Here is a 27,024-nt window from a genome sequence, read left to right as displayed (position 1 = left end):
TTTTTTTATTTCCTTTTTTTGATATAGGGTCCCCCTGGACCTCCTGGGCCAGTTGGACCAAAGGGAATTAAGGTAAACACATAATCTATTTACAATAGGTCAAGGCAAAGGTCACAATGTAGCTGCAGTTAGTTTCAGTCCTTACATAATGTAATGTTTTTGTTTTGTTTGTGTTCATGTCTTTGTATTTATGCTCCTTGTCCTATTCCTGTTTTTGTCATGTGTTCCTGTTTGTCATGTGATTCTGCCTTGTGCTCTATTGTCATGTGATTTCCTTGCCCTCATGGGTAGGTTTTAAAGACATTTTTAGATTTGGGTTAAATGAGCCTTTGTGCTCTGGACTACCAGGGAGAAAAATTCACTTTTACCTGATGCAATATATTGACTTTTCCCTGCTGTTGAGTGGTTCCTCATTTACTGTGGGTTTGGTGGACGAGGAGCCCCACAGTCCCAAAGTGCCTGTCCACATCCAGAGTCCAGCGATGTCTTCTGTCCACGTATATAGTCTAGCAACGTCTCCTGTCCTCATCCAGACAGAGTCCAGAGAGGTCTGCAGCCCGTAACCAGAGCCCCTGATCAGGATTCAAGATCTGCTTAGGGTCATGAACGCATAGCTCCGCCCAAGTAGGTACCTGGATAAGGACATGGAGGCTGCACATCCATGGTTCCTTGAACTTCCTGCACTGCCATGGTCCCCTGAACTTTCTGCACCACCATGGTCCCTTGATCTTCCTAGGGCGCCTTGGATTTCTGAATTACCAGGTCCACCCATGCTCCACGGCCTAGCTCCACCCATGCTCCCAAGCACGTCAATACCATTTCTGGGTCCATATCCTATCCCCCTACACAGCTCTGGCCCGCCATCCCTCCCCAAAGACCGCCCTCCTATACTTTTGTTTTCTAGTGTTTTGTTGGGTGTCAGGAGCTGCCCATGGGGGGATATGTAATGGTTTTAGGTTTTGTTTGTGTTCATGTCTTTGTATTTATGCTCCTTGTCCTGTTGCTGGATTTGTCATGTGTTCCTTTTTATCATGTGATCCTGCCATGTGCTCAATTGTCATGTGATTTCCTTGTCCTCATGTGTTATGTTCTCATTGGTTGTTTTAGTCATATGGTTTCTCAGTTCAGTCCTGGCATTGTTTCATTGTCTTGATTGTTCACAAGTGTGTTTTGTTAGCCAATATGCTGCCTTCACGTGCTATCGGAAGTTTCCCACTTCCCACTTCAGAAGTCGTGATTACGGGCTTGTTGTGTTCAGGTGCTTTGTTGTTGGAAAGAATGGAGGGCACCATGTTTATACTTTTGTGCGTCTTGGGAAAATGTTATTTAAACACTATTGTGAAATTTGCTGTGAATAAAAAGCAACAGCTTCTCACGTGGAGGACACAAGTGTCTCGTTTTAATCACCAAAAAACACAACAAAACAACAATCCCTCAAGTGGGTGTTAACCATTGTCAAAAACGTCAACGCGCATCAGACAAACTTATTGGGACCATGATACCTGAACAGTACTGTGTTAATTCTTAGCAGTAAATAGAACCATATTTTATAACAAGGGTGAATTATGTGCGTCTCATTCACTACACACATCCCCCCAGAATTCACCATAAGAAGAAAACAAACAGAAAGTCAACGGGGAGGTGGGCGTATCAAACGGCCGCAACGGCTGCGCTGTACAGGGGGTCGGGAGCGCTCTTCTGCATCCGGAGGTGGGGCATAGGGTGTGGGGAGCTTAGGAGGGGGGGAAACAAGGGGCTGGGGCAAAACAGGAGGCCGTCCACGTCGAGGGGGTTGAGCCAGGTCAATAGGCCTGTCCACATCCAAGTAAGCGGGTTTAAGGCGGTCAATAGAGAGTCTCTCTGGTTTACTGCCCCTGTCCACCACAAAATGTTTGTTCCCTGTCTCCAGAACCCGGAATGGGCCCTCTTATGGCGGGCGTAGCGGACCCCTGTGAGCATCATGGCGAATGAAAACATAGCCAGCTGCCTGAAGTCCAGCAGGAATGTGTGAGTAAGGGAGGCCATGCCGAGAAGTAGGGACGGGTGAGAAAAGCCTTGCCTTGTCCAGTAAAGTAGACCGCTGGAGGGTAGCAGACCAAGGAACTGTGGTGCTAGAAAACAAAATCCCCTGGCACCTGCAGCGGCTGTCGATAAACAAGCTCCGCAGATGAGGAATGAAGGTCCTCTTTAGGCGCAGTCCTGATGCCTAGCATCACCCACGGAAGCTTGTTGACCCAGTTACTGTCTTTGAGGCTGGCACGCAGAGCAGCCTTCATCGACCTATGAAAGCATTCACACAGTCCGTTAGCCTGCGGGTGATACGGGGTAGTGCGGTGGAGTTAAACTCCCAGGCTCTGACCGACAGCATGCCAAAGCTCAGACGTGAACTGCACTCCTCGGTCATAGGAAATGTCTGAAGATGTGCCAAAACGGGCAACCCAGATGCCAATGAATGCACGTGTCATGTCGATTGACGCCACCGTCAGTGTCAGTGGCACAGCCTTAGGCCAGCGGGTGGTCCTATCCACCATAGTTAACAGGTGTGTGAAACCATGAGATGAGGGCAAAGGACCAACCAGGTCTACATTTACGTGGTCAAAACGTCTTTCTGGAACTGGGAACGACTCTAGCGGGGCTTTAGTGTGGTGGTGTGCTTTGGCCCATTGGCACTCAACATAAGTGTTAGCCCAGTTTCTAACATCCTTCTTAAGGCCGTGCCAAATAAACTTTGCTGCAGCGATTTGACTGTGAGCGGGCGTGAGAACTGTGTCGCTGCTTCCACCTTTGATGGAAGAGGGACTGCCCCTTCCTTAGTGACTCTGTGTCCAAGGAAATCAATGGTGGAGAGACCGAACTGGCACTTGGCTGGGTTGACAATGAGGCCATGTTGGCTAAGTCATTCAAAAAGGGTTCGGAGGTGAGCCAGGTGCTGAGACTTGGACGTGCTAGCTACTAGGATGTCGTCCAAGTACACAAAAAGGAAAGGCAGGTCCCGCAAAACAGAGTCCATAAGGCGTTGAAATGATTGGGTAGCGTTTTTAAGGCCGAAAGGCATGCGCAGGAACTCAAAAAGACCAAACGACGTGATCACTGCCGTTTTGGGAACGTCCCGTGGATGAACCGGCACCTGATGATATCCCTGTACGAGGTCCACCTTGGAAAATATCCCCATACCAGCCAGGTGTGCTGAAAAATCCTGTATGTTGGGGACTGGGTATCGGTCAGGTGCTGTTGCCTCATTAAGCCGCCTATAGTCACCACATGGGCCCCAACCACTGCCAGGTTTAGGGACAATGTGAAGGGGTGAGGCCCACGGGCTGTCGGATCAGCGGACTATTCCCAGGCGCTCCATGTTTGTAAACTCTGCCTTTGCAACAGCAAGCTTGGTCTGGTCGAGGCGTCGAGCACGGGCATAGACGGGTGGGCCAGTGGTGGTTAGATGGTGCTCCACACTGTGTTTCACTGCTGATGCAGAGAAAATGGGCTGAGTGAGGGCTGGGAAACTGGCTAGTAGACTGTGGAAATCATCAGAAACTGAAAGCGTGCTAGACAGTCGCATAGAGTCAGCCCTGCTGAGCATGCACGTATATGAGCAAAATGTGACCGCGTCAATCAAACGGCTGTTCTTAACATCCACCAACAGTCCATGCGCACACAAAAAAATCAGACCCAAGGAGGGAAAAAGCGACCTTAGCTGTGACAAAGTCCCAGCCGAAATGCTGTCCTCCAAAACACAATTCAACGTACCTTGTGCCATACAGCTTCCAAAGTTGGGCCATGGCTGTCAGTCACCATGTCTAAATGAGATGCAGGCAGGACGCTCCTCTGTGCTCCCGTGTCACACAGAAAACGTTTTCCAGAGACGCTGTCGCGGATAAAAAGCAGCCTGTCTACGCGGCCGACGCTCATGGCCACTACTGAGCGCCGGCCCTGGCGTTTCCCGACCCGCCGAAACTGCATGGTTGCGACATTTGTTGGCCTTGGTTCCGAACTTCGCATGGTAGAAACATAAGCCTGACGGTTGTTGAGAGCCAGAAAACTGTTGTCGACAAGGAATTGTGGCAGCAATAAGTGTGGACTCATCTTGTGTCGCAGAAGCGATGTGCGCAGGAAAAAATCTGGACTCACTTTTTCCTGGCGAGTCAGGGACATTCTTATCAACCTCCTCAGCTAATTTCCTACACTCAGTAATTGTGGTGTTAGCTAGAGCAGCTCTCACTTGGGAAGGCAGCTGCCGCTGAAAAAGATGGGTGAAAAGAAAATCGGGTCTGTGCTCACCTAAAATATCCAGCATACGATCCATGAGCTCGGACGGTTTGCTGTCACCCAGTCCTTGAAGGGAGAAAAGCCTGTTGGCTCTCTCAGCGTCTGACAATTCAAATGTTTTCAATAAGTGGGCTTTGAGTGCTGCATACTTGTCAGTTACTGGAGGATTTGTAAGAAGGCTCACCACTCTGGATGCTGTTGTATTTCCGAGAGCAGACACAACATGGTAGTATTTAGTTGTATCCGCGGTGATCTCAGGCAACGTGAATTGCGCTTCGGTCTGAGCGAACCATGCCGAAGCTGACGTTTCCCAGAATTCGGGGAGTTTAAGAGTGACAGCCTTCACGGTCATAGTAGTGCCGTTTCTCTGGATACGTCCAGCAGACAAAAATCGGGGTCACCAGTGTGGAAATTGCAGTGAATAACAAGCAAGAACTTCTCACATTGAGCACACGAGTGTCTCGTTTTAATCACCAAAAAAACACAACAAAACAACAATCCCTCAAGTGGGTGTTAACAAACATCAAAAACGTCAACGCACATCAGACAACTTAAAGGGACCACAATCCCTTAACAGTACTGTGTTAATTCTCAGCAGTAAAAAGAACCATATTTAATAACAAGGGTGAATTATGTGCGTCTCATTATCCAACTGTTCATTATATCCCACATAACTGTTCAGTCATTTCCCGGTCCATGAAAATCATAGAATCACTGGCAAACACAACACAAAACACAAAAGCATACTGTTTATAATCACATTCACAATAAAGGCATAATGTAGATCAGATAAGGCTGCTTAAAAACTAAATAGGTAATAGTTTTCAGCCATAAATGATCCTATTGTATAGCTACTTTTACCACACTATCTAGATAGTCAGCTCACTATTCTGGAATGACAATGAAATTGTTGCAGAAAAAAAACAAATAAAATGTCCTGCCACAGCAGAAATTCGCCTCCCATCCACCATTTTTAACGGTTATGCCACACCCATCTCAGGAAATTGGGTATCAAAATTATTTCCGAACTTCCCAGTGGTAAACACGACATCAGAGGGCATTCATGTGCAATTTTTACCTCAGAAACTCGTATTTACGATTATTCCTAAAGCACGTGAAGGCAGCATTAGTCCTTGTGTAATTAAGCCCTCATATTTGACATGCGTCTTTGTCTAATATGTGACCCGGTGTTGGTGAGTGTCTGTTCATGTTTCTAGCCAAGTTTGTTCAAGTCAAGTCAAGTCTAGTCCATGTTTATTTTGTATCTGTTCATATTTGTAAATAAAGTTCACTTGGGTTCTCATCAAGCTTGGCTCCAGTGGATCACTTTTTTACAGATAAATATTACTGCTTTTCACAGGGTGATCAGGGTGTTCATGGACTTCCTGGACTGGATGGAGAAAGGGTAAGAGGAATGTTCTTATTTTTATAGCTTTTTTGTCTGTGAACTGACCCACATCTAAGCACAATTTTACTATATTGTATATAATAATTTATCACAATTAATGTAATCCACACATGTTAATAGGGTCACAAAGGTTCTAAAGGTGATATGGGTATCCCTGGAATATCAGGAGAAAAGGGATCAATGGGTCTTCCTGGCTTACAGGTAAAATGATCAGAGCGTGAGATTTGTTGAAACTTGTGATATTAAATGTAAAATGTTTTAACATGAAGTGGCCTAATGACTTGTCACATTCTTTAAGTAAGCTAACTCATGTCTCGGGTAATGTGCCCGCAGGGTGTGAATGGTCTGAAAGGAGACAAAGGAGACACTGGCCTGGCTGGCCCTCAAGGACCCTCTGTAAGAGCAGCCAAAAATAGTGTCCAACCAAAATGTGAATTCATGCACAACCTCAGTAACAGCTGTAGACAACGGGAACTAGTCTTGACAGTTTTGATGATGTCAGGTCATAGACTGGGAGTAAAAAATTGTTTTTTTCATCAATTACATGTATGATTCCAAACCATTTTATATTGGAACCTACTGTTGTAGTGTACAGCAAATGATGGGCACACTGTAAACAAATCCCCGTAAAATTTACGGTAAAAAAACGGCAGCTGTGGTTCCCAGAATTTTACCGTAAAAAATATGGCAGTAACGTTTTAGTTTTTAAGGGGAAACAACATATAATTGTTGTATAATTGGAAACAACAAATAATTTAAAGGTTTATAATGTAATAATCACGGTTGAAAACCGTTTATTTTACAATTCAAAACTGTACACTGTAAAAAAAATACCCATCAAATTTATGGTAAAAAATGGCAACTGTGGTTGCCAGAACTTTACCATAAAAAATACAGCAGTAACGTTTTAGATTTTATGGGACAGCAGCATATAATTTAAAGGTTTATAATGTGGTAATTATGGGTAAAAACGTTGCAACTTTTACAGTTCAAAACCATATAATTTGAAAGTTTATATTGAAAATAATGTGCTGCATACTTGTCAGTTTCTGGAGGATTTGTAAGAAGACTCACCACTCTGGATGCTGTTGTATTTCCGAGAGCAGACACAACATGGTAGTATTTAGTTGTATCCGCGGTGATCTCAGGCAACGTGAATTGCGCTTCGGTCTGAGCGAACCATGCCGAAGCTGACGTTTCCCAGAATTCGTGGAGTTTAAGAGTGACAGCCTTCGCGGTCATGGTAGTGCCGTTTCTCTGGATACGTCCAGCAGACAAAAATCGGGGTCACCAGTGTGGAAATTGCAGTGAATAACAAGCAAGAACTTCTCACATTGAGCACACGAGTGTCTCGTTTTAATCACCAAAAAAAACAACAAAACAACAATCCCTCAAGTGGGTGTTAACAAACATCAAAATCGTCAACGCACATCAGACAACTTAAAGGGACCACAATCCCTGAACAGTACTGTGTTAATTCTCAGCAGTAAATAGAACCATATTTAATAACAAGGGTGAATTATGTGCGTCTCATTATACAACTGTTCATTATATCCCACATAACTGTTCAGTCATTTCCCGGTCCATGAAAATCATAGAATCACTGGCAAACACAACACAAAACACAAAGCATACTGTTTATAATCACATTCACAATAAAGGCATAATGTAGATAAGATAAGGCTGCTTAAATACTGTGGTTGCCAGAACTTTACCATAAAAAATACAGCAGTAACGTTTTAGATTTTATGGGACTGCAGCATATAATTTAAAGGTTTATAATGTGGTAATTATGGGTAAAAACTTTGCAACTTTTACAGTTCAAAACCATATAATTTGAAAGTTTATGTTGTAATAATAATGTGTACACTATAAAACAATTAAGGTAAAAAAATATTTAACTGAAATAATATTAAATTACCAACTTATTGAAATGCTAATATCTATTATGTACCTTTGATATAGATTGACAGCCACCAATTACAGTGGTGATGAGAATCACATGATGAAACAAAGCTCATCACAAGCTGCTTTTGGAGGGACAATATTAATATATAGAAGGTGCACACACAAACACCAAACACCAAACACCATCATGGTAACAGACATGGCTTTTTAAAAATGCAATAAACATTAATTTAACAACATTAGATGTAAAATAAAACCTTAATGTACATAAGTGATTAGCAAAAACTAAGAAGAAACAGTTAATTCAATGAAAATGCATCTAAAGTGTCACATGGGGATTTTTTCACTGTTAATTACACAATGACCTGTTCTTTTTCACTTCGAAAAACTCTAAGTTTAAGGTTTTACTGTGAAATAAAATGTATAAACCTTTAAATTATACAGTTTTGACCTGTAAAATAAATTGTTTTTAACTGTAATTATTACATTATAAACCTTTAAATTATATGGTGCTGTCCCGTAAAACCTAAAACGTTACTGCCGTATTTTTTACGGTAAAGTTCTGGAAACCACAGCTGCCGTTTTTTTACCGTAAATTTTATGGGGAAAAACTGTTATTTTTACAGGTAAAACCTAAAACATCACTGCCGTATTTTTTACGGTAAAGTTCTGGCAACCACAGCTGCCGTTTTTTACCATAAATATTATGGGGAAAAACTGTTATTTTTACAGGAAAACGCTGGCAGCTTCCATTACCAGAGAATTATGAAACTATGCACACTATGAAATTCAAAATTTGGCGTGGTTAGAGGAGGCACTGTTTTTATTTTATTTTATATAAATATAAAACCTGTAAGTATTACATAAAAATGTGAAGACTAAAAGAAAAAAAAGAAACAAAAAGCATTTAGATTTATGTATTTAAATTTCATATAAATTTTCAATGCATTTGGATTATTTTTACATAAACAAATTAATAAACTTAATGTGATTCATATTTGTAAGTATACATAAATTAAACAGGTAAGATTTATGTAATTGTATTAATAAACTGAGGATTGAAGGATGAAGATTCAGCTGCGTTGCCCCCCTCTAGAGGTTCTAGATGGACTACCACAAGCTGTCGTAGATACCATCGCTTCGGCTAGAGCCCCCTCTACGAGGCGCCTATGCTCTGAAGTGAAACCTGTTAGTTGAGTGGTGCGGTTCCCGCCGGGAAGACCCCCGAAGGTGTTCAATTAGTGTCGTTCTTTGCTTCCTGCAAGATGGGTTGGAGCGAAGGCTGTTTCCCTACACTCTCAAAGTGTATGTCGCCGCAATAGCGGCATACCACGATGCAGTAGAAGGTAAGTCCGTGGGAAGGCACGACCTAATCGTCAGGTTCCTCAGATTAAATCCTCCTCGCCCTACCTCGGTACCCTCTTGGGATTTAGCTCTAGTGCTGAGAGCATTTCAGAGCCCTCCCTTCGAGCCTTTGGCGTCTTGTGAGCTTAAGATATTGTCAATGAAGACAGTGCTCCTGACCGCATTGGCCTCTATCAAGAGGGTAGGGGACCTGCATGCACTTTCGGTCAACGAATCGTGCCTAGAGTTCGGGCCCGGTGACTCTCACGTTGTCCTGAGACCCCGGCCTGGATATGTGCCCAAGGTTCCTACCACTCCCTTTCGAGATCAGGTAGTGAACCTGCAAGCGCTGCCTTCGGAGGAGGCAGACCCAGTCCTGGCTTTGCTGTGTCTGGTCCGCGCTCTTCGCACTTACATCGACCGGACCCAAAGCTTTCGGACTTCAGAGCAACTCTTCGTCTGTTACGGAGGCCAGCAGAAGGGAAAGGCTGTCTCCAAGCAGAGGTTAGCCCACTGGATAGTGGATGCTATAGTCTTGGCTTATCAGTCCCAAGACGTGCCTTGCCCGTTCGGTGTAAGGGCACACTCCACTAGGAGTGTTGCTTCTTCCTGGGCGCTGGCTCAAGGCGCCTCGCTGACAGACATATGTAGAGCTGCGGGCTGGGCGACACGTTCGCTAGATTCTATAGCCTCCGTATGGAGCTGGTATCTTCCCGCATCCTCACCCCCATTAAGAAGGTCAGGAGTGTTAAGTGCCCGTTCTAAGTGTCGGCTTGCAAACGCCACTCCCGCCCTCTGGGCCGGATACGTGCGTCTATTGTCTCCAGTTGTGTTCCCCGGGAAACCGGCTAACCCTGTCGAGCTCCTCCGTCGCCCCTTCGGTGTCAGACGTTGCGGACCGTCTGACGCCAGGCCTGCACCCGTATGCTTGTGAAACGTGGTTGTAGGCTGGGTTCCATATGTAGCGGCTCCCTCACGGCAACCCCATATGTGTATTCTTCCACGGTACCAGCTACCCTTCGGGCTAGCCCCGTGTCTTTCCCTGGACAGAGCCCGCTCTGTCGTCTCTAGGCGTGTTCTTTCCCCCCTACAATTAGGTTGGAACCACCCCAGAGACTGCCATATGTTGCACTACCCAGTAGGCTAGTCCTTATGTGTACTCTACCACCATGCCCTCTGGGGCCGTGGTCTGCAGCGTTCCATCTCCCTAGACGGGCACGCTTTCTCAGCGGTATCCAATAGTCATTCTGAGTGGGTCTTGCAGAAACAGCAGTGACCTCCCTGCTTGGAGCCCAGACTTCCGTACCAAACTAGATGGTACAGTGTGCTCAAGCAGGACACTGGAAGGGCCAGCATCCTGGTGTTTTCAATAGGGATCCCATTCGTCGGTTTAGTTCTGATGTACGTCGAACGTGACCGACTGAAAGGGAACGTCTCGGTTACGTATGTAACCCTCGTTCCCTGAAGGAGGGAACGGAGACGTATGTCCCGTCGCCAGGTGCTGTGCTTCCGCTGGGAGTCCAGTCACTAGTCGGCTCTTCAGCAGGAAAAGCGCTGATCTACCATTCCACTTCCTGTTTTATACCCGTGCTGTGGGGCGGAGCGTGGAATGTGTGGATTGCATGCCAAATTTAATTGGCTCGTTTTTAAACACTCGAAGTAGGATTGGTCTCTTAAGTAAGATCCCATTCGTCGGTTCAGTTCTCATACGTCTCCGTTCCCTCCTTCAGGGAACGAGGTTTAAATACGTAACCGAGATGTTATACGTAAATTAAACAGTTAAAAATTATGGAAAAGCACACAGAAAAATGCTCATGTTAAATTAACACTTCCAGGTGTTCATGTGTGTGCTCACTACTAAGTTAAAGTACCATTAAGGCAGAGTGGATGTTAATTAGATAATTCAGTGATGATTGAGCATTATTGGTGAACAACTGATGATAATGAGCAGAATCACTGAAGGAAAGAGAAACACAAGAACTACAACTGACTTCAGCCACAGCTTTAGATGAAATCAACTGAAGATAAAAGAAGACATTAAATCTCTGGAGATCTCAGCAGAGGATTAAACAACTCCACAAACAGCATTACCAGCGTCACACATTACTAACCAGACTGACTTTATTTGTGTAATTTCTGTTTTAATTAAAATAATAGTTTTGTATGAAGTCACCATGATGGTGAACAGTATTTTCTTTAGTTGGGCTCTTGACCCTTGTCTCTTTCACATTACTTTTCTGGCTTTCTGAGTTTATAAAGCACTTTTGTTACAGCATGGAAAGCCAAGAAAGAAACATGGCCAGGTGATTTGGCTCTTTAATGATGATTATATAATCATCATGTAGTGGTTGAATCACTGAGCTCATTCAGATTCTCATGCTCTGGTTATGACCCATGTGGTTGACAGTACGATAACCAGTATGGTTGTCATAATCTAACAAAATGAAGATTTATAAAAAAGTTTTAAATTACAGCATTATTTAGACACACACAGACATCAAGAATCAGTGTATGTATCTCTACAATGGTGACAAACAAATCACAAAAAATTCAGATAAACATCTACTCTTAACATGAAACAAGCTACTATAAAACGTCACAAGAAAAACAGCAAAAGTTTAAAAAAAATAGTAAGAATCAAAGAAAAATTATCAATTCAGATGCATAATTTATTTATGCCGCAATGCATGCTGGGACTCATGGGAGAGTTTTGATTGGTGGTACCCAGCATGCACTGCAGCATGAAGCTTTTCCTTGATTGTCACCATTGTTGAGATTCATACACTAATCCTCGATATCTGTTTGTGTCTAACAACTGCCATAGATTAAAACCTTATGCGCACTTTTTTTTCACTCTGCATAGTATTAGATTGTCACAATGTTGCTGAAACTCATGCTGTAGAATGCAATAGCCAGTTGGCCACTATTATGAATAAAACAAAATTAACACACACATAAACAAGGACCTTAGACTCTGAACAAGACCAGTGATCACTAGATGATGATTATAGCATCGTGAACAAAAAGCCGAAACACCTTACTATGTTTTTGCTTTGCTTTCCATGCCATAACAATAGTGCAATAAACACAATTAAAGCAGTCAGAAAACTAATGTTAGAGTCAAGGGTCAAGAGCCCAACTAAAGAAAATACTGTTCACCATCATGGTGACTTCAAATAAAACTATTATTTTCATTAAAACATAAATTACACAAATAAAGTGAGTCTGGTTAGTAATGCATGACGCTGGTAATGCTGTTTGTGGAGTTGTTTAATCCTCTGCTGAGATCTTCAGAGATTTAATGTCTTCTTTCATCTTCTGTTGATTTCATCTTAAGCTGTGGCTGAAGTCAGTTGTTTGTGTTTCTCTTTCCTTTAGTGATTCTGATTGTTATCATCAGGTGTTCATCATTAATGTTCAATCATCTCTTAATTATCTCATTAACTTCAAAACTGGTTCAATTAACAACTGGTACTTTAACTAAGTAGTGAGCTTCTCATCTGAGAATCTTACCTGTTTCATTTATGTATGATTTACAAATAAGATTTTCATTAAGTTTATTAATTTGTTTGTCAAAATTACATAATCAAAATGCATGGAACATTTATATGCAATTCAAATAGATGTTTAGACATTTTTTAAAGTGCATAAACTTTAAAATGACTTACGTTTCTAAGAACAACTGACTAAAACTTAAATTTTTACAATATTTGCATATCAAATTAAAAAAATGTTTTTACAGTATCACAGTATTTCTCTGTTTTTGATACCAATATTTGTAGGTTTAACAAAAAATTTTTATTATAATCACATATTGTTGCAAATATAACACAATATTCTGTTTAACAGTTTACAAAAGTTGTGAATTAAACAAAAAAATATATGTTTTGGGTTTCTAATAATATTCTGTTGGGATTTTACATTGAACCTGTACTGTTTCCTATGGAAACTTTCTGTTTACCAAATAACAGTTTTTAACCGTAGAATATTACAACCTTACACCGTTAAAATCACGATCATTTTTTAGATGGCAGATTTCTTAAACAGCTTCTCCATCTTTATGCCCTGCTGTCCCTCATATCTTCCGTGCATATTTCAGTTATGCCATTTTTATCTGACATTTTATCTCACATTGATAGATTATTGGGCCCCCTGGAGTACCTGGTCCTCATGGACCACCTGGACCCATGGTAAGTAAAAGATGCTTTCCACAACAGAAATTTTATATAAGATAATCTATTTTTACCCCACTGGCATATTGTGTGTGTGTGTGTGTGTGTGTGTGTGTGTGTGTGTGTGTGTGTGTGTGTGTGTGTGTGTGTGTGTGTGTGTGTGTGTGTGTGTGTGTGTGTGTGACCTGGTAATCCCTACGTTATGGAGACAAAATGTCCCCACAAAGATGGCAATATCCGAAATCCTTGTCCTTGTGGGGACATTTTTAGGTCCCCATGAGGAAAACATCTTATAAATAACACAGAAGGAGTTTTTTTGAGAAAGTAAAAATGCAGAATGTTTCCTGTGATGGGTAGGTTTAGGGGCAGGGGCAGTGTAGGGGGATAGGATGTCCAGTTTGTACAGTATGAAATCCATTACGCCTATGGAAAGTCCCCATAAAACATGGAAACAAGACGTGTGTATGTGTGTGTGTGTGTGTGTGTGTGTGTGTGTGTGTGTGTGTGTGTGTGTGTGTGTGTGTGTGTGTGTGTGTGTGTGTTAATGCTGTGTTTTGTTGTGCAGGGTCCTCATGGATTCCCTGGCCCAAAGGTACGTCATTAGCATATATGTGCTATAGCTGATATCTGTGTCACAGCCATGCCTTGGCCTACACTTTATTGCTAATGAATTAATTGGTAACACTTTAATTTAGGGTTCAATTCTTGTTGTTAACTAGTTGATTATTAACACACATATTAAAAGGATATTGGCTGTTTATTACTTAAAAAGCACACAATAATGCCTTATTCTGCATGATCTTAATCTACATTGCTTATTCCTACCCAATATCTCAATTTAAACGCAACAAAAACTACCTTATTAACTGTTAGTAAACAGTAAATTAGAAGTTTATTGAGACAATAGTCAAAGTCAATTGTTAATATGTGTTCCCCATTTAAAGTGACCAATTAATTTCAAGTTATTGCCTTTCTGAATTACCACCCTTCCTTGTGGAATACTGACATATTGAATATTTTGAGAATTGCAGCAGGTCTTCCTTGTCACTTTGACTTTGTTTCAAAATGTTTTAGTCCCTGTAGTCATCCAAGTTTTTGTAGACTATCAGGTACAATTTATTTAGGAGGATTTCAATCTGTGCTATTTTTCCAGAAATCAAAAGACAAGATGCTTCTGTGTAAATATTACAGAGCATTCCCTAAACTGTTGTCTGTACTCGTCTATTTAGGGGGAACCAGGGTTGCACGGCCTCAAGGGACTGCGAGGGGAGACTGGGTATAAGGGTGACAGAGGACCCCTGGGTCTCCCTGTAAGTACACAACAGCCATGCATGGATCTTAGTACTTAATCACCAATTATTTTGACATCATCTAACCTTTACCACATTCCCCACCGTGCATTTGTTTGCTGTTTTCATTTACGTGACATGGGGAGATAACCAAGCCGGATTTGCTGCCCCTTAAACTTTGTGTGTTAGTTAAACGTCTATTTATCTTTAACAGCTGTTAAGTTTTGTCCTGTTCACTCATCATTTACTAATTGCACTTTTCAAACCTCCATTCATACTTCCATAAATGCACAGGGAGCATCTGGCTTGGATGGCAGGTTGTTGGAGGTTTTTTTTCGAAAATGGCTCGGGTTGACGTTAGTAAGAGCGGAAGGTCCTTGTATGGGCCATACGGGCTCTTCTCCCGGTAGGGTGCGTGCGCACGTGACTAGAGCGAGAGAGGAAATGCACGCTCATAAACACTCTTTCAAGGTGCAGATCCAGTCATCCGTAAACACTTCTGATGTGCCCTATGGTCGCGCCGCGCTCCAGTTTATTCCTATGAGTGACGTTGAGCAACTTCAACGCTTCAGCACAGCATTTAAGGAAGGCGGTGCAGCATTTGAACCGATTTGAACGCAGAAATGACGGGAAGCTTCACAACATCGCTTCAGTCGCGTCTAAAAGTGGATCTCCACCGTTCACTGCTGTCAGGACTTTACCAAATCATACCAAAGAAGTGTGTTTTTGACGGAGCAGTCCCAGCGATAAAGGTTCGGTCCTGCTTTGGAAGCAGCCGGTGAGTAAAAAACTGCTTCAAATGTCTGTGCTCTTGGCTATCGTGAGTAAACATCAGTAAACGACATGATCGCGTGCTTCGTCATTCAAATGCGCTAACGGACTTCATTGTTGTTCTATGTATAAAGTTACACTAGTCTGACGTGCAAAACCATTTTGCTTGCTACTGCTAAGTCGCATACAATAGTCCATAAACCGAATCATGTCCTCATAAACTGCGAGTAAACACACACAAATGTTGACAGGCCACTAAATACAGTACATACCACAGAGACTGACGTCCTGTGTTGCTGTTTCACCTGTTCAATTTATTTCAGCCTCCGAATTTGATTCTGTATTAGCTGAGATCGATAGCGATGGGCTTCTCCACGCTTGAGGACGTCACCGCTTTGCGCTCGTCATTCTTTAGCTCCGCCCACACGATACGTCTCCAGGCGCTCGTTTTTTTCCGGAAAGATTCGGTACAGCGCATATTTCTTTTATAAATATAATAAAACTAAAGACTTTTCGGAGATAAGAAGGATGCAATACTACTCTATAGGTACTCAAGATTGACATGAGAGTCACTGAAACTGAGTGTTTCACCCCCCCCCCCCCCTTAACTCAGATTTAACACTCACTCATCCATTAACATTCCATTTATTATTTATGCTCATTCATGTATTTATTTTGAAATTTGCATGATTATTTGCTTAAGATAATGTCTGAGTAAAATATAAACATGAGGAGCTCACTTGTCAAACTTGTGGCAGTGAACTGTGTTGACATGCAAGTTTTTTTTTTTTTTTTTATAAAAGCATATGCCAAACTTTATACACTCTCTTATTTATAGGGTATGGATGGACCAGTCGGGGCTCCTGGTCCAGCAGGTCCAAAGGGAGATAGAGTATGTTTTTATTTTATTTATTTTATTTTATTTTTAAAAAAATATATCTAGTTTTATTTTATTTAGGTTTTTAATGTTTGTTGTCTTAACTGGATAATTGTGTGTAATTAAACAAATCAGGAAACTATTATACACCTAGATTATATAAAAGGTGCTGTTCAATATTAGGCAGCTGCATATATGGGGGAAAAAAAACCTAACCCTAAAATAATTCTAATAAAAAGGTTTCTCAGCTTTTTTTAGTATTGAGTATCCTTAAATCTGCAGTAGGTAAGTTTTGTAAAAAAAAGTTTGTTAATCGGACATTACACTAATAATATGCATGAATAGGAGAAGTGGGCAGGACACCCGCCCACGACAGTATCTCATTGGCCGGAGACACCCCAAGGAGGGACCTTGGGGCCTGTTTAAAACTCCTGGGCAAACAAGATATCTTTGCCTTTTTGTTTTGCTTCATGCTTTACTGACTGCCATGGTTTTGCGGTGACTTCTACTTTGATCATGCAGGCCTTTCCTGCCTGCACGCAGTGTCCTCCGAGCTACCCCCACATAGCAACATTGTTATAGCATATCATCGTTATCTGTCTTTTTTCTGTTTACCCATCTTTATTTTATGACCATGTGCCACTCAAGGAATTGGCTGTTTAGATTGTTTGTTCACCATAAGCAACCGGTAATCTAGAATTTAAACGCCTGTACGTGCTGTGCAGAGAAGGGTCTGACTAGCCGCAGAGCCACAGTTTTACCCCAACCACAGTTTTACCTCAGCAGTTCTGACCCCGCATGCACACTGCATCGTGAGGGTCTTATGACTTTGAGATGCATGTTACGGCACTGGGTGGGAATAAAACTACAATTTTATTTATTTATTGCACTTGTTTGATTTTATAGTTATAAGTTAGTGATCAACTTTAATGGTAAAATAGGCCTAATGTAAATTGTAAATGTAATAAATTAATATAAATTTAATTTGTATATTGTATAAAATAATATGCTCACTCTTTCAGCCTTTTTAAAAGTATGTTTTTTGTGTGTGTGTGTGTGTTCTGGTTTATGCATTTACCCCAGGCAGAATTAATCAACTTGAGGAATTATTTATCTTGACTTTAGACTAATAATTTAATAATTATAAAAACTTTGAAATGTCTATTCGAAAGTTTTTTTTTTTTTTTAAATACATTGTGTGTTTATTATACCAGGCTAATCGTTTTAGGAGAAAAAAACGTAAAAGAAACATTTAAGGGTTCATGACAGGATTGTTTTATATCAGTAAAGGAGCCTGAAGGCCTCTGGGTAACAGCAGATGCAAAAAAATAGTAGGAGCAACAATAATCAATAGATAGCTTTAGGACAGAATTAAGATTTAAAAATCAAATGTATCAGCTGTTGTGAAACTGCGCATGCGCGGGCAAAACTGCGGCTGGGGCAAAACTGCGGCTCTGCGGCTCTGCAGACAGATATTATTGGTTTTACATGAGAGGGGGTTGTGATCAGCGGGCACAAGCTTCATTGACACTGCTAAGACACTCCTCCTGGCTCTGATTGGTTGATTCTTACCAGGAGTGGTGTATTTCTGCAAATGAAAATAGGACCACTGGGAGGAGCCAGAGGAGCTTGATTTTTTCACAGACTATCTGTCTCATATTGTACTGTCAGGACATGATGACAGGTTTAAACACTTCTAAGAAACCAACTTTCCTATTGTGATCACAGTACATTTTACACAAATTTACCTTGCATCAAAATTATGAGAATCATTTATCCGTCACATAGACATCAAACAGCTTGCTATTCCCATGATGGCAGTGGAAGATAGTAAAGATTCATATATGATACATGTCTCGCGTACAGAGAAACTTTACAAGTTACATGAAAATATACATAATACCTGAGTATATGTTTAAGGCGCCGTTGGTTGGATTAATTCATGTTATTGAATCTATGGTTTATGTTTACTCATGTCTGCATTGGTGTGAGGTCTTTGTGTGATGTTCAAAGAGCCTTTGGAATGTGCTGGTCGCGAAGGTAGGGGTGCGACGAGGTGTCTGTCTTAAGTTTGTGTAGATTTTGAACCTTCGAAAAGCTTTTAGTGACTCTGTCTGTCGGTAATAAATAAGTCCCATCTTCATGAGGTTGTAACAACTGTTACGCTTGTAGAACAAAGAGGAAACACTTCATGTGACTCATCTTGTCCTTGTGCTGGTTTTGAGATAACGCAGGTAAAGGGGGAGATGTTGGGCATCCTTGGCTGGGCTGTTTGGGCATCCTTGATCAGTTTTACGATTGGGTTTGGAGAGGGGGGTCTCTGGAATGCTTTGTTGTGTCGACTCACTGCTGGGATATACATATTCCTACAGGAGCTTTGTGCCCCCGATGTGCATCCCACAAATCTCCATTAACTGCAAGATGCTATCCTATCAAAATGAGCCAACATTTCTAAAGAATGCTTTCAGCACCTTGTTGAATCAATGCCACGTAGAATTAAGGAAGTTCTGAAGGCAAAAGGGGGTCAAACACATTCAATTTAGATCCTTTAGGGGAGTGTATATAATGCATCATCTAGATGTTTTTGAGTATAAATGTGGCATTACACTAAACCCAGCAAAACTAAATTCTCAATTTTCAGCGTTTCAGAAGATGGTGGAAGAGAATACTGACATTTGAAATTACATGCCTTATTGTAATGTTGTTGGCAGCATAGTGCATACCATTTTGTGCAAAGACAATTCATCCTTGACTACTTTAAAGGGGTCATTAACTGAGAAATCAAATTTTCTGATTTGCGCATAACATGATATAATAATTGAGAAAACAGTACCAGGAAAAAGTACATTTCAATGAAGGGGAAGGCCTCCATGACATAGTGACAATGTCATGAAGGAAGACATGACAAATTATACATATATTATATCTTATTTCAGTGAACAAGAAAATGATGAGGAATCCCAGAAACAAGCAATCATTCGAACAACTGCGCGGTTGATCCAAAGTGATATCAAGTCCAATGTTTCATCCGTTAAAGGGTTACTTCAGTGATTAGCATATGGCTTTCTATCAGTAGAAACCCTGGAGTATATTCGAATGATCGTGCTCCCCCCTCTCATATCCCACTGAGACGAGTTATTTATGAATTTTATTTCTGGAAAAATTACTCCGGTGACGCAAATATCATTGATTTGCGTCATCTGTAAAATGTTTGGCCAGACGCTAAAGACTACAGCCAGCAGAGGGAGCCATTTCCGAATGTTTTTAACTCGCACATGGTGGATGGGGTCGCAATCACAGCTCAGCTCGCAGCTGAAGCCTCAGGCATTCATGGAAACGGTGTGGCCGGCGGAGCAAAGTGATTATTTTATCTACTTATTTAATTGGTAACACTTGGGTACTGTAGGCTTAATATAGCTTATCTATGCAATAGTTTGTTAAGCCTTTTCTGTAAACTATTTTAAGTATAATATCAGGAATATTGAATCATCATCGTGTTGACTGTCATAACGTGACGCCGCAGAAGAGGGAGGGAAGAGTTTACGTGAACTTGAATTTATCGACTTTAATACTTATCCGTAAGCTTTTTCATAGTTTAATGTGAGGTACAGAACCTCACATTAAACTATGAAAAAGCTTACGGATAACTGTGTGTAAAGGCTTGAACTTTCATGTACATATCCATGTCATTTCACAATGCCATCATTAATAACACATTCATCGTTGTTTCAAAGGACCATGTCACCACTTTAGTTGAGGGGCCACAAACATGATGAAGGCATGAGAAGCTAATGCTTAGTTAATGATGACTACTGTATTATAATGTCAACAGAATTCATGTGCTATGTGCTGAGCCTGTGGCCTGATTTGGGGTCTGACCATTTAGCACCCAGAGACCGGTGACGGCAGTGCGCACCGCCCCCGGGCCACGCCGCTCTCGTCCCTCTCTGTCACCAGCCCCCTCGCAGAGCAGACCCCAGTGGAACGCGATTCCTTCCCTGGTCTCCTCTGTCAGGGCGCAGTCGTTACCAGTGCCCCGACACCGGGCCGCTATGCCACCCGAGTCCGGGCTGGTAACACTGCCTCGCTGCCTCACCGAGGGTACGCCGGTGCTCTGTATGACCCAGTTGGTACACTTCCTGGGAGCGTGGCTTCAGCTGCCGGGACTGTCCCACTGGGTCACGTGGACCATCAGGCTCGGCTACGCGATTCAGTTCGCGAGAGCTCCTCCTTGCTTCCGGGGTGTCCGGTTCACCATGGTAGGGCCCGATGCCCCTGTCATGCGTGCGGAGATCGCTACCCTGCTGGCGAAGGGCGCGATCAAGCTCGTCCCTCCAGCCGAGATGAAGTCTGGCATCTACAGCCCTTACTTCATTCTACCGAAGAATCCGGTGGGTTACGGCCAATCCTGGACCTTCGCGTCCTGAACCGATCCCTTCTCAGGCTTCCGTTTGGGATGTTGACTGCGTAACGCCTTTTTGAATGCGTTCGTCCATACGATTGGTTTGCAGCGATTGACCTGAAGGATGCATACTTCCGTGTGTCCATCCTTCCGCAACACAGATCGTTCCTGCTGTTTGCGTTCGAGGGGCGGGTATGCTGTATGCTGTACTCCCATTCGGGCTAGCTCTGTCCCCTCGCGTCTTCACGAAGATTGGCGAGGCAGCCCTTGCACCACTTAGGCAGCAAGGGGTTCGCGTCCTGAACTATCTCGACGACTGGCTCATACTGGCTCATACTCACACTCTCGGGAGCGGGTGTGCGAACACAGACACCTGGATCTCCACCACTTAGCCTGTCTGGACTTTCGGGTCAACTGGGAGAAGAGCAACTCTGCCCCGCGTGGAGGATCTCTTTTCTCGGTATGGAGATCAACTCGGTCGCAATGTGCATGCAGCTTACAAAAGGAGCACGCGCAGTCACTGCTGTCTTGCCTCCGCCAGATAGAGAGCAAGAGTGCGGTTCCACTGAATTTTTTCAGAGGTTCCTGGGGCATATGGCATCCGCAGCCGCGGTGACGGCGCTCGGATTGCTTCATATGAGACCGCTTCAGCACTGGCTTCGCGATCGAGTTCCGAGATGGGCATGGCAGTCTGGCACGCTCAAGGTCCCAGTGACTCGGACCTGCAGACAGACATTCACCCAGTGGTCAAACCTCAGTTTTCTACGGGCAGGTGTGCCCTTAGAACGAGCTTCCAGGCATGTTGTTGTGTCAACAGATGCTTCCACTACAGGTTGGGGTGCCATGTGCAATGGACGTGCGGCCGCGGGCTCCTGGACAGAGCATGTCATGCTCTGCATGTCAATTTTCTCGAGTTGCTGGCAGTACAGTCACCCTGCACCGCTTCCTAGCGTTGCTGAAGGGTCAACACGTACTAGTCAGGTCGGACAACACGGCCGTTGTAGCGTATATCAACCACCAGGGCGGTCTACTCTCCAGCTGCATGTCCCAACTCGCCCGCCATCTCGTATTATGGAGTCAGAAGTGCCTGAGGTCCCTTCATGCTGTAAATATCCCGGGGATCCTGAACCGTGCAGCCGACGAGCTCTCACGGATTCAGCCAATCCCTGGGGAGTGGAGACTCAATCCCCAGTCGGTCCAGCAGATCAGGTAGATCTGTTGCCTCCCACGACTCGTCCCATTGCAGCCTGTACCATTCCCTGACCGAGGGCACGCTTGGCACGGATGCACTGGCGCACACCTGGCTGCAGGGCCTACGGAATATGCGTTCCCCCAGTGAGCCTTCTTGCACGTGTTTGTGCAAGGTCAGGGAGGACAAGGACCAGGTCATGTTGGTCGCTCCGTTTTGGCACGGCCGGACCTGTTTCCAGAACTAGTACTCCTTGCGACAGCCGCTCCCTGGCCGATTCCTCTGAGACAGGATCTCCTCTCTCAGAGACGGGGCACCCTGTGGCACCAGCGTCCCGATCTTGGAGCCTCCACGTGTGGCTCCTGGATGGGACACGGCAGGTTTGAGTACCCTACCATCTCCGGTGGTGGCTACCATCACTTCCGCTCGGGCCGAGTCCACGAGACAGGCCGATGCGTTGAAGTGGAACCTCTTCGTCAGTTGGTGTTCTTCCCGCCTAGAAGACCCCTGGAAATGCCCAATCGGGTCTGTGCTCTCATATCTCTAAGAAGGGTTGGATCGAAGGCTGTCTCCTTCCACCCTAAGATTTATGTGGCCACTATCGCCACCTACCATGACCTCTTGGACGGTAAACCGGTAGTGGTGGCTTTGGGAATGGCCTCACAGAGCAGCGAAGCATTCTGGGAATTGTAGTCTTTCATCCCCATGAGACAAAAATACATTTTCGGTCTTTTCTCAGTCTAGAGGGCACCAAATTCATAAATAATTTCACATTTCTACTACATTAATGATCTGGGTGGCTGGAGAGGCAGAGGTTCTCACACTTGAGCCCAAATCTTCAGCTGTCTGAAGTCCAATAAGGGCTCAAAGCAATCTAGCAGATCTTTGCCGACGAGATGCAGGTACGTGTCCTTTGGTAAGATGTACACAGGGTGTACCAGACTCATAAGACCAATCGTTAGATGAATGGGAGCTATCTGTTCAAGTTGGATCTCATTTTGGCTGTATGAGTGCACATTTAGCTCACATTTCTGGGCTTTTAGAGTTCAATTTTGTCACTTAGCTTCAGTTCGGAGTCTGTCAAAGAGTTGGGGTGACACCAAAGTGAGATCAGCTCCAGTGTCGACTAGGGCTTCAAGTCTCACCTCGTTCTCCAATGTGATGGCTAGATCGAGTTTTCTGGCCACTCCCTTTTCGATCAGGTTTCCCAGGAGTCTTGGTTCTGGGGTTTGTGTGGTGATCGACACACAGTTAGGGATGGTCTCGTGTGGCTCTTTAGGAGGCAGACAACCAAAACAGCCCTTTCTGGTACCTTGGAGTTTTGGTTGCTGGCGTGATGACTGGTGTTGATCAGGAAATGCAGCTGCCAGCTGTGGTGATTGAGTGACGCTGTCACTTGTTGATTAAGTCTCTGGTTCTGGGGACTGTGGCTGGTGAGCAGTGCTCGGTTCAGTCAGAGGGCCGTTAGGAAGGGTGTCAGAGACAGGCCTTACATTTAGTCATAAGGAGTCTGGCTTGTCCTTTTTGTCTCCTTTGGGGGGTTTCTTTGGAAGGAGTTCTTTCAGAATCCGCAGGATCTCTGCTGTCTCAGACGAGGCTGCACTGTTTTGATCTGCTGAGTGCTCAGACTTGGGTTTGCTCAGGGCGTGTCGCGAGTTGTTCTGCTGCTGGCTGTCTGGGCTGGGTGCTCTGGCCGATGAAGGTCGTCCATTTCTGGGCCCGCCGGCTTGCATCCCACATGGCTCCACCTTTCGGGTGGTTAGACGGGCGTGGCTTGTCGCAGAATCTTTCAGAGCGCCTCAGAGCGTTGTGCTGCTCTCTGCTGGCTTGGAACATTCTTGACACATCTCTGTTAAAGAGTTGGTCACTGTGGTGTTGTTGGGCGCCCTCTAGAGCCAGCTCTGAATGGTGGTCAGAGACAGGACAAATTGTTGGTTTCTCACAGTCTTTTCAGAAACAGTCTTTTACTTGCCATAAGCTTTATGGGCTAAGTCCCGTAGCTGTTGGGTGGACATGCTACATGCTGGGGACGGTGGTGAATTGAGCAGTGGGCTTTCACCCCCCTTTTGAGCTTTGAACTCTTGACGGGGAGGCCTAGGCCCACTTGTTAGGGGAAACTGTGGTGTGTGTTTCCCCTTTCTGGTCACTTGGCAGTCTATAAACATACTTCAGTTCTCTCTGAAGATTTTCAAGTTCTTTGTTTAAATAGTCTTTTGTTTAACTAAATCTTGGATCTTGGTAAGTGCTGTTTGCAAGTGGTTCTCACAGGCTTTGGCCTTGCCATCCCTTTCTTTCAGTTCAAATGCTGCTCTTGCTAGGAGAGCTTCACCTCGTTGGAGTTTTTCCTGAAGTTCCTCTTTGGGATTCTCTCTCCAACTGCTCTCTGTGCGCTGTCTCTAAACGAAGCTCTGCCAGGGCATTTTGGAAGTCTCTCCACTTCCTCCTGAAGCTGTGGGTCCGTTTCAATCGCTCTCTTGCGCCGGTCCTGGGTCTCGAGGAGTAGTTGATCTAGATGACTTTGTGCATGGGCTTGGTGCCACCAGGCCTCCTCAGCCTGGAGTTTCCGCACTGTTGCTTCTTGCTCCAGATGGGCGTTGCTCTTTTCACTGAGTCGTGTCTGGACAATGAGGTTGGTAGTGAGGCCCCCGACGATCTTGGCCTATTCTTTGTGATTGTAGTTCTGGGTTGGATCGTGGGCCATTAGCCAGTTCAAGTCGTCATCCAGCTGTTCTTGGCTCAGGTGCGGCAGGTCACTGGTGGCTTTAGGCAGGAATGCAGTCGTCATGGCGATCAACCAGGTCTCAACGTGATCTCAGTGGGCAGTGGGGCTGGATGAACGGGACATACTGGCTTACTATAGGCAAGAGAAAGACAACACAAAAGAGGCCAATGCAAGTTCGTGTAGGGGTTAGCGGGTTACAGAGATTTGTGACTACTCAATTTGTGTGTGTAATTTTGACTAACGGGTGCAGACAGTTAGTTAAATTTAGGCCAGGCGCCTATCGTCTAGGCTGTAAGTGGCCAGGTGGGGCCGATTTGTGCTGTGCGGTGTCGGCTTTAAATAACAATTTTGATGGTGTGGTAGCCCTGGGTCATTTACTGACGCTGGCTTGTTTGATCGTCAATCTATTATTCAGCTTTTCTTGATGGCTCTCACAGGTTTTGTCTTGTGGTGAACTGGAAGAAACAAAACAACAGAGAAAACAAATACAGCCAAACAAAATGACTGAAAAATGAGAATATAGGAAGAGATAGAGAGGGGAAAGGTCTAAGCTACCGCTGCTAGGGTTTATGACAGGGCCAAGCGAGTGGGAGGCGCTGTTGAGGTATAAAGCCTAGGGGGATACTACGGCTTAGGACACAAAGGCTGGGCCAAACACTTAAATGACTGAGAATCTCTATATTCTGAGGCTTGCAAAAATGAATGGGCTTTACCGTCTCTTATGCCTGGAGTGAATTGGGGTCATCTCAGGTGGGAATCGGTGGTGAGGTCAATCTCACCGGCGGTCCATGGACGCTCGACTGCGGTGTTCTCGGATCCTCGTCACCCTGGTACCACGGTGCGCCCTCTCAAACACTGTGTGACTTTTAGCACAACTGGGTAGCACTCAGGTGAGGCGAGTCAACGGCCAGACTGCAGGGTCAAAATTGGGTTTCCTCTGAGACTCTTTCGGAGTCCGAACAGCTCAGAGTAATTAACCAAAATTGCCCTTGTGGTCAGCTGGGCTTGTTGACCTCTCCCTGGAGTGCCCGAATTGCTGATGTCGGCTTTGTGCCGCCGCCAATGGTACGAGGACAGAGGTGTCCGAGATTCACACACAGACCAGTGCCAGTTACGCCGACCAGGTGACTCCACTCACCGAAACCCAACCAGAAGATAACCGTCGCTTCACCACCGAGCACTTGAGGGAGTACTACCTGTAAGTACACAAATGGCTAAACAAGTGAAACGTAGCGTCAGCTTAAGCTTAAACTTGTTTAACCTGATAACCGTCACGAGGACGAGGACGTGCTGAAACTCTCTTTGCTTAAATTAGCTCAAAATTACTATCAGATGTAAGTAATTACCTTGACAAACTATACATCATTAAAAAGATCTAAGACTAAAGTTTAATTTTGTTACCTCTGTTTTATTCTCAAATTCTTATAATGACCGTAATGTGTTAATATGTGCCAGGAGTTATGAATATGATCTTGGGCGTCGCTACCTTTTGATTGTAATATGCGCGTCATTTGCTCCCATTCATAAAAAACTCCTCTTTGGTCGTCATGAAGACACTCGACAAAACAACTTCCCTCAGGGCTTTTACTTCAAATGTGTGCAGATGTGGAGAAATATTGATAGATTCTCACATGTTTGAGTCAAATTTCTATACAGAGAAGTATTCAATCTTTATCCAAAATCCGCGGATGTGTGATTATGAGCGCAGTATACTGTGATATGCTGTGTTTTCAATTCATTCTGGCAGCCGGAGGGCGCTGGAAAGCTGTACTACTGAAAATTCACCCCATGTGGAACACATGAAGGACAGACACACCATGTGACATTCAGGAAGTATCGGACATGATCAAAACAGCTTTCTAGCGATCGTTAGATCACTATTTTATGCAGATAGACACGTTTTAAGACAATAAACACACAATCGCGGCAATATATGGTTGGTCTGTGTTCTTTATGCCATGTTGGGTGGTTTCATAATAGATGATATTTATAATGCAATGCTATTCCACATAGCTTTTAGCATTGTATATTTTCTGTCAGATTTTTTGACCCGAAGCTACATGAGATCACATATTGTTATATAAAACACTCGACTTATAAATTATAAAGTGATATGAAGCAAGTTTTGAATAAAACATGATTTTAATCGTATAAATTGTTGTTTTGCTGGTGTGCTAAGCTAACATGCTAGCTTGCCCTAGATGCACCTGCCACTGAGTAAATACTTTATTTTTATGAACATTTTCTAAATGTAAAACTACTGAAATGCTTATTTGGACGAAATGCATTCAATAGAGTCTCAGTGAGGGTAAAGTGAGAGGTTTGATTTAGAAATGAGGTTTGAATAGAACAGTTTGAATAGAGAATCGTTAATAATTATAATGCAGACAAAAGAATAATAATTGGAGCCATAACCAGTCCGCAGAAGTGTGAATGTGTGCCGGGGAGACAAACTGAATGGGGCAGTTTGCACCTCTAAACAATAGAGGCAAAATAGAGAATGAAAGCTGAGAAGACATGGCAATAAACATCAGTTGATATTTTAGAGATATCTCAAAATAAAATCACATGAAACGATCTTGTAAAACGTTTAATAAAATTCAGAGTTTTAGACTGATCATCTTCAGATCTGAAATATAACATGGTCAGACTTGTGGCTTTAGCTGTAGTGCATTT

The 27,024-nt window shown here is 43.7% G+C and overlaps 1 protein-coding gene across 1 annotated transcript in view; it reads left to right on the top strand.

Annotated features, from left to right (window-relative positions):
- The window catches only part of LOC137058526 (collagen alpha-1(XXV) chain), an 800,473-nt gene that overhangs the window by 696,655 nt on the left and 76,794 nt on the right, over window positions 1-27,024 (top strand). The window contains exons 23-30 of the mRNA XM_067431845.1: window positions 28-72; window positions 5,627-5,671; window positions 5,795-5,875; window positions 6,008-6,070; window positions 13,066-13,116; window positions 13,664-13,690; window positions 14,328-14,408; window positions 15,997-16,050. Coding sequence (XP_067287946.1) covers window positions 28-72; window positions 5,627-5,671; window positions 5,795-5,875; window positions 6,008-6,070; window positions 13,066-13,116; window positions 13,664-13,690; window positions 14,328-14,408; window positions 15,997-16,050 — 447 coding nt within the window. The remainder of the gene's footprint in view (window positions 1-27; window positions 73-5,626; window positions 5,672-5,794; window positions 5,876-6,007; window positions 6,071-13,065; window positions 13,117-13,663; window positions 13,691-14,327; window positions 14,409-15,996; window positions 16,051-27,024) is intronic.

The sequence above is a fragment of the Pseudorasbora parva genome, chromosome 1 (genome assembly GCF_024679245.1).
Source record: "Pseudorasbora parva isolate DD20220531a chromosome 1, ASM2467924v1, whole genome shotgun sequence".
Taxonomy (NCBI): domain Eukaryota; kingdom Metazoa; phylum Chordata; class Actinopteri; order Cypriniformes; family Gobionidae; genus Pseudorasbora; species Pseudorasbora parva.
The sequence above is the reverse complement of the archived record's forward strand: the minus strand, read 5'-3'. Positions and strand labels throughout refer to the sequence as shown.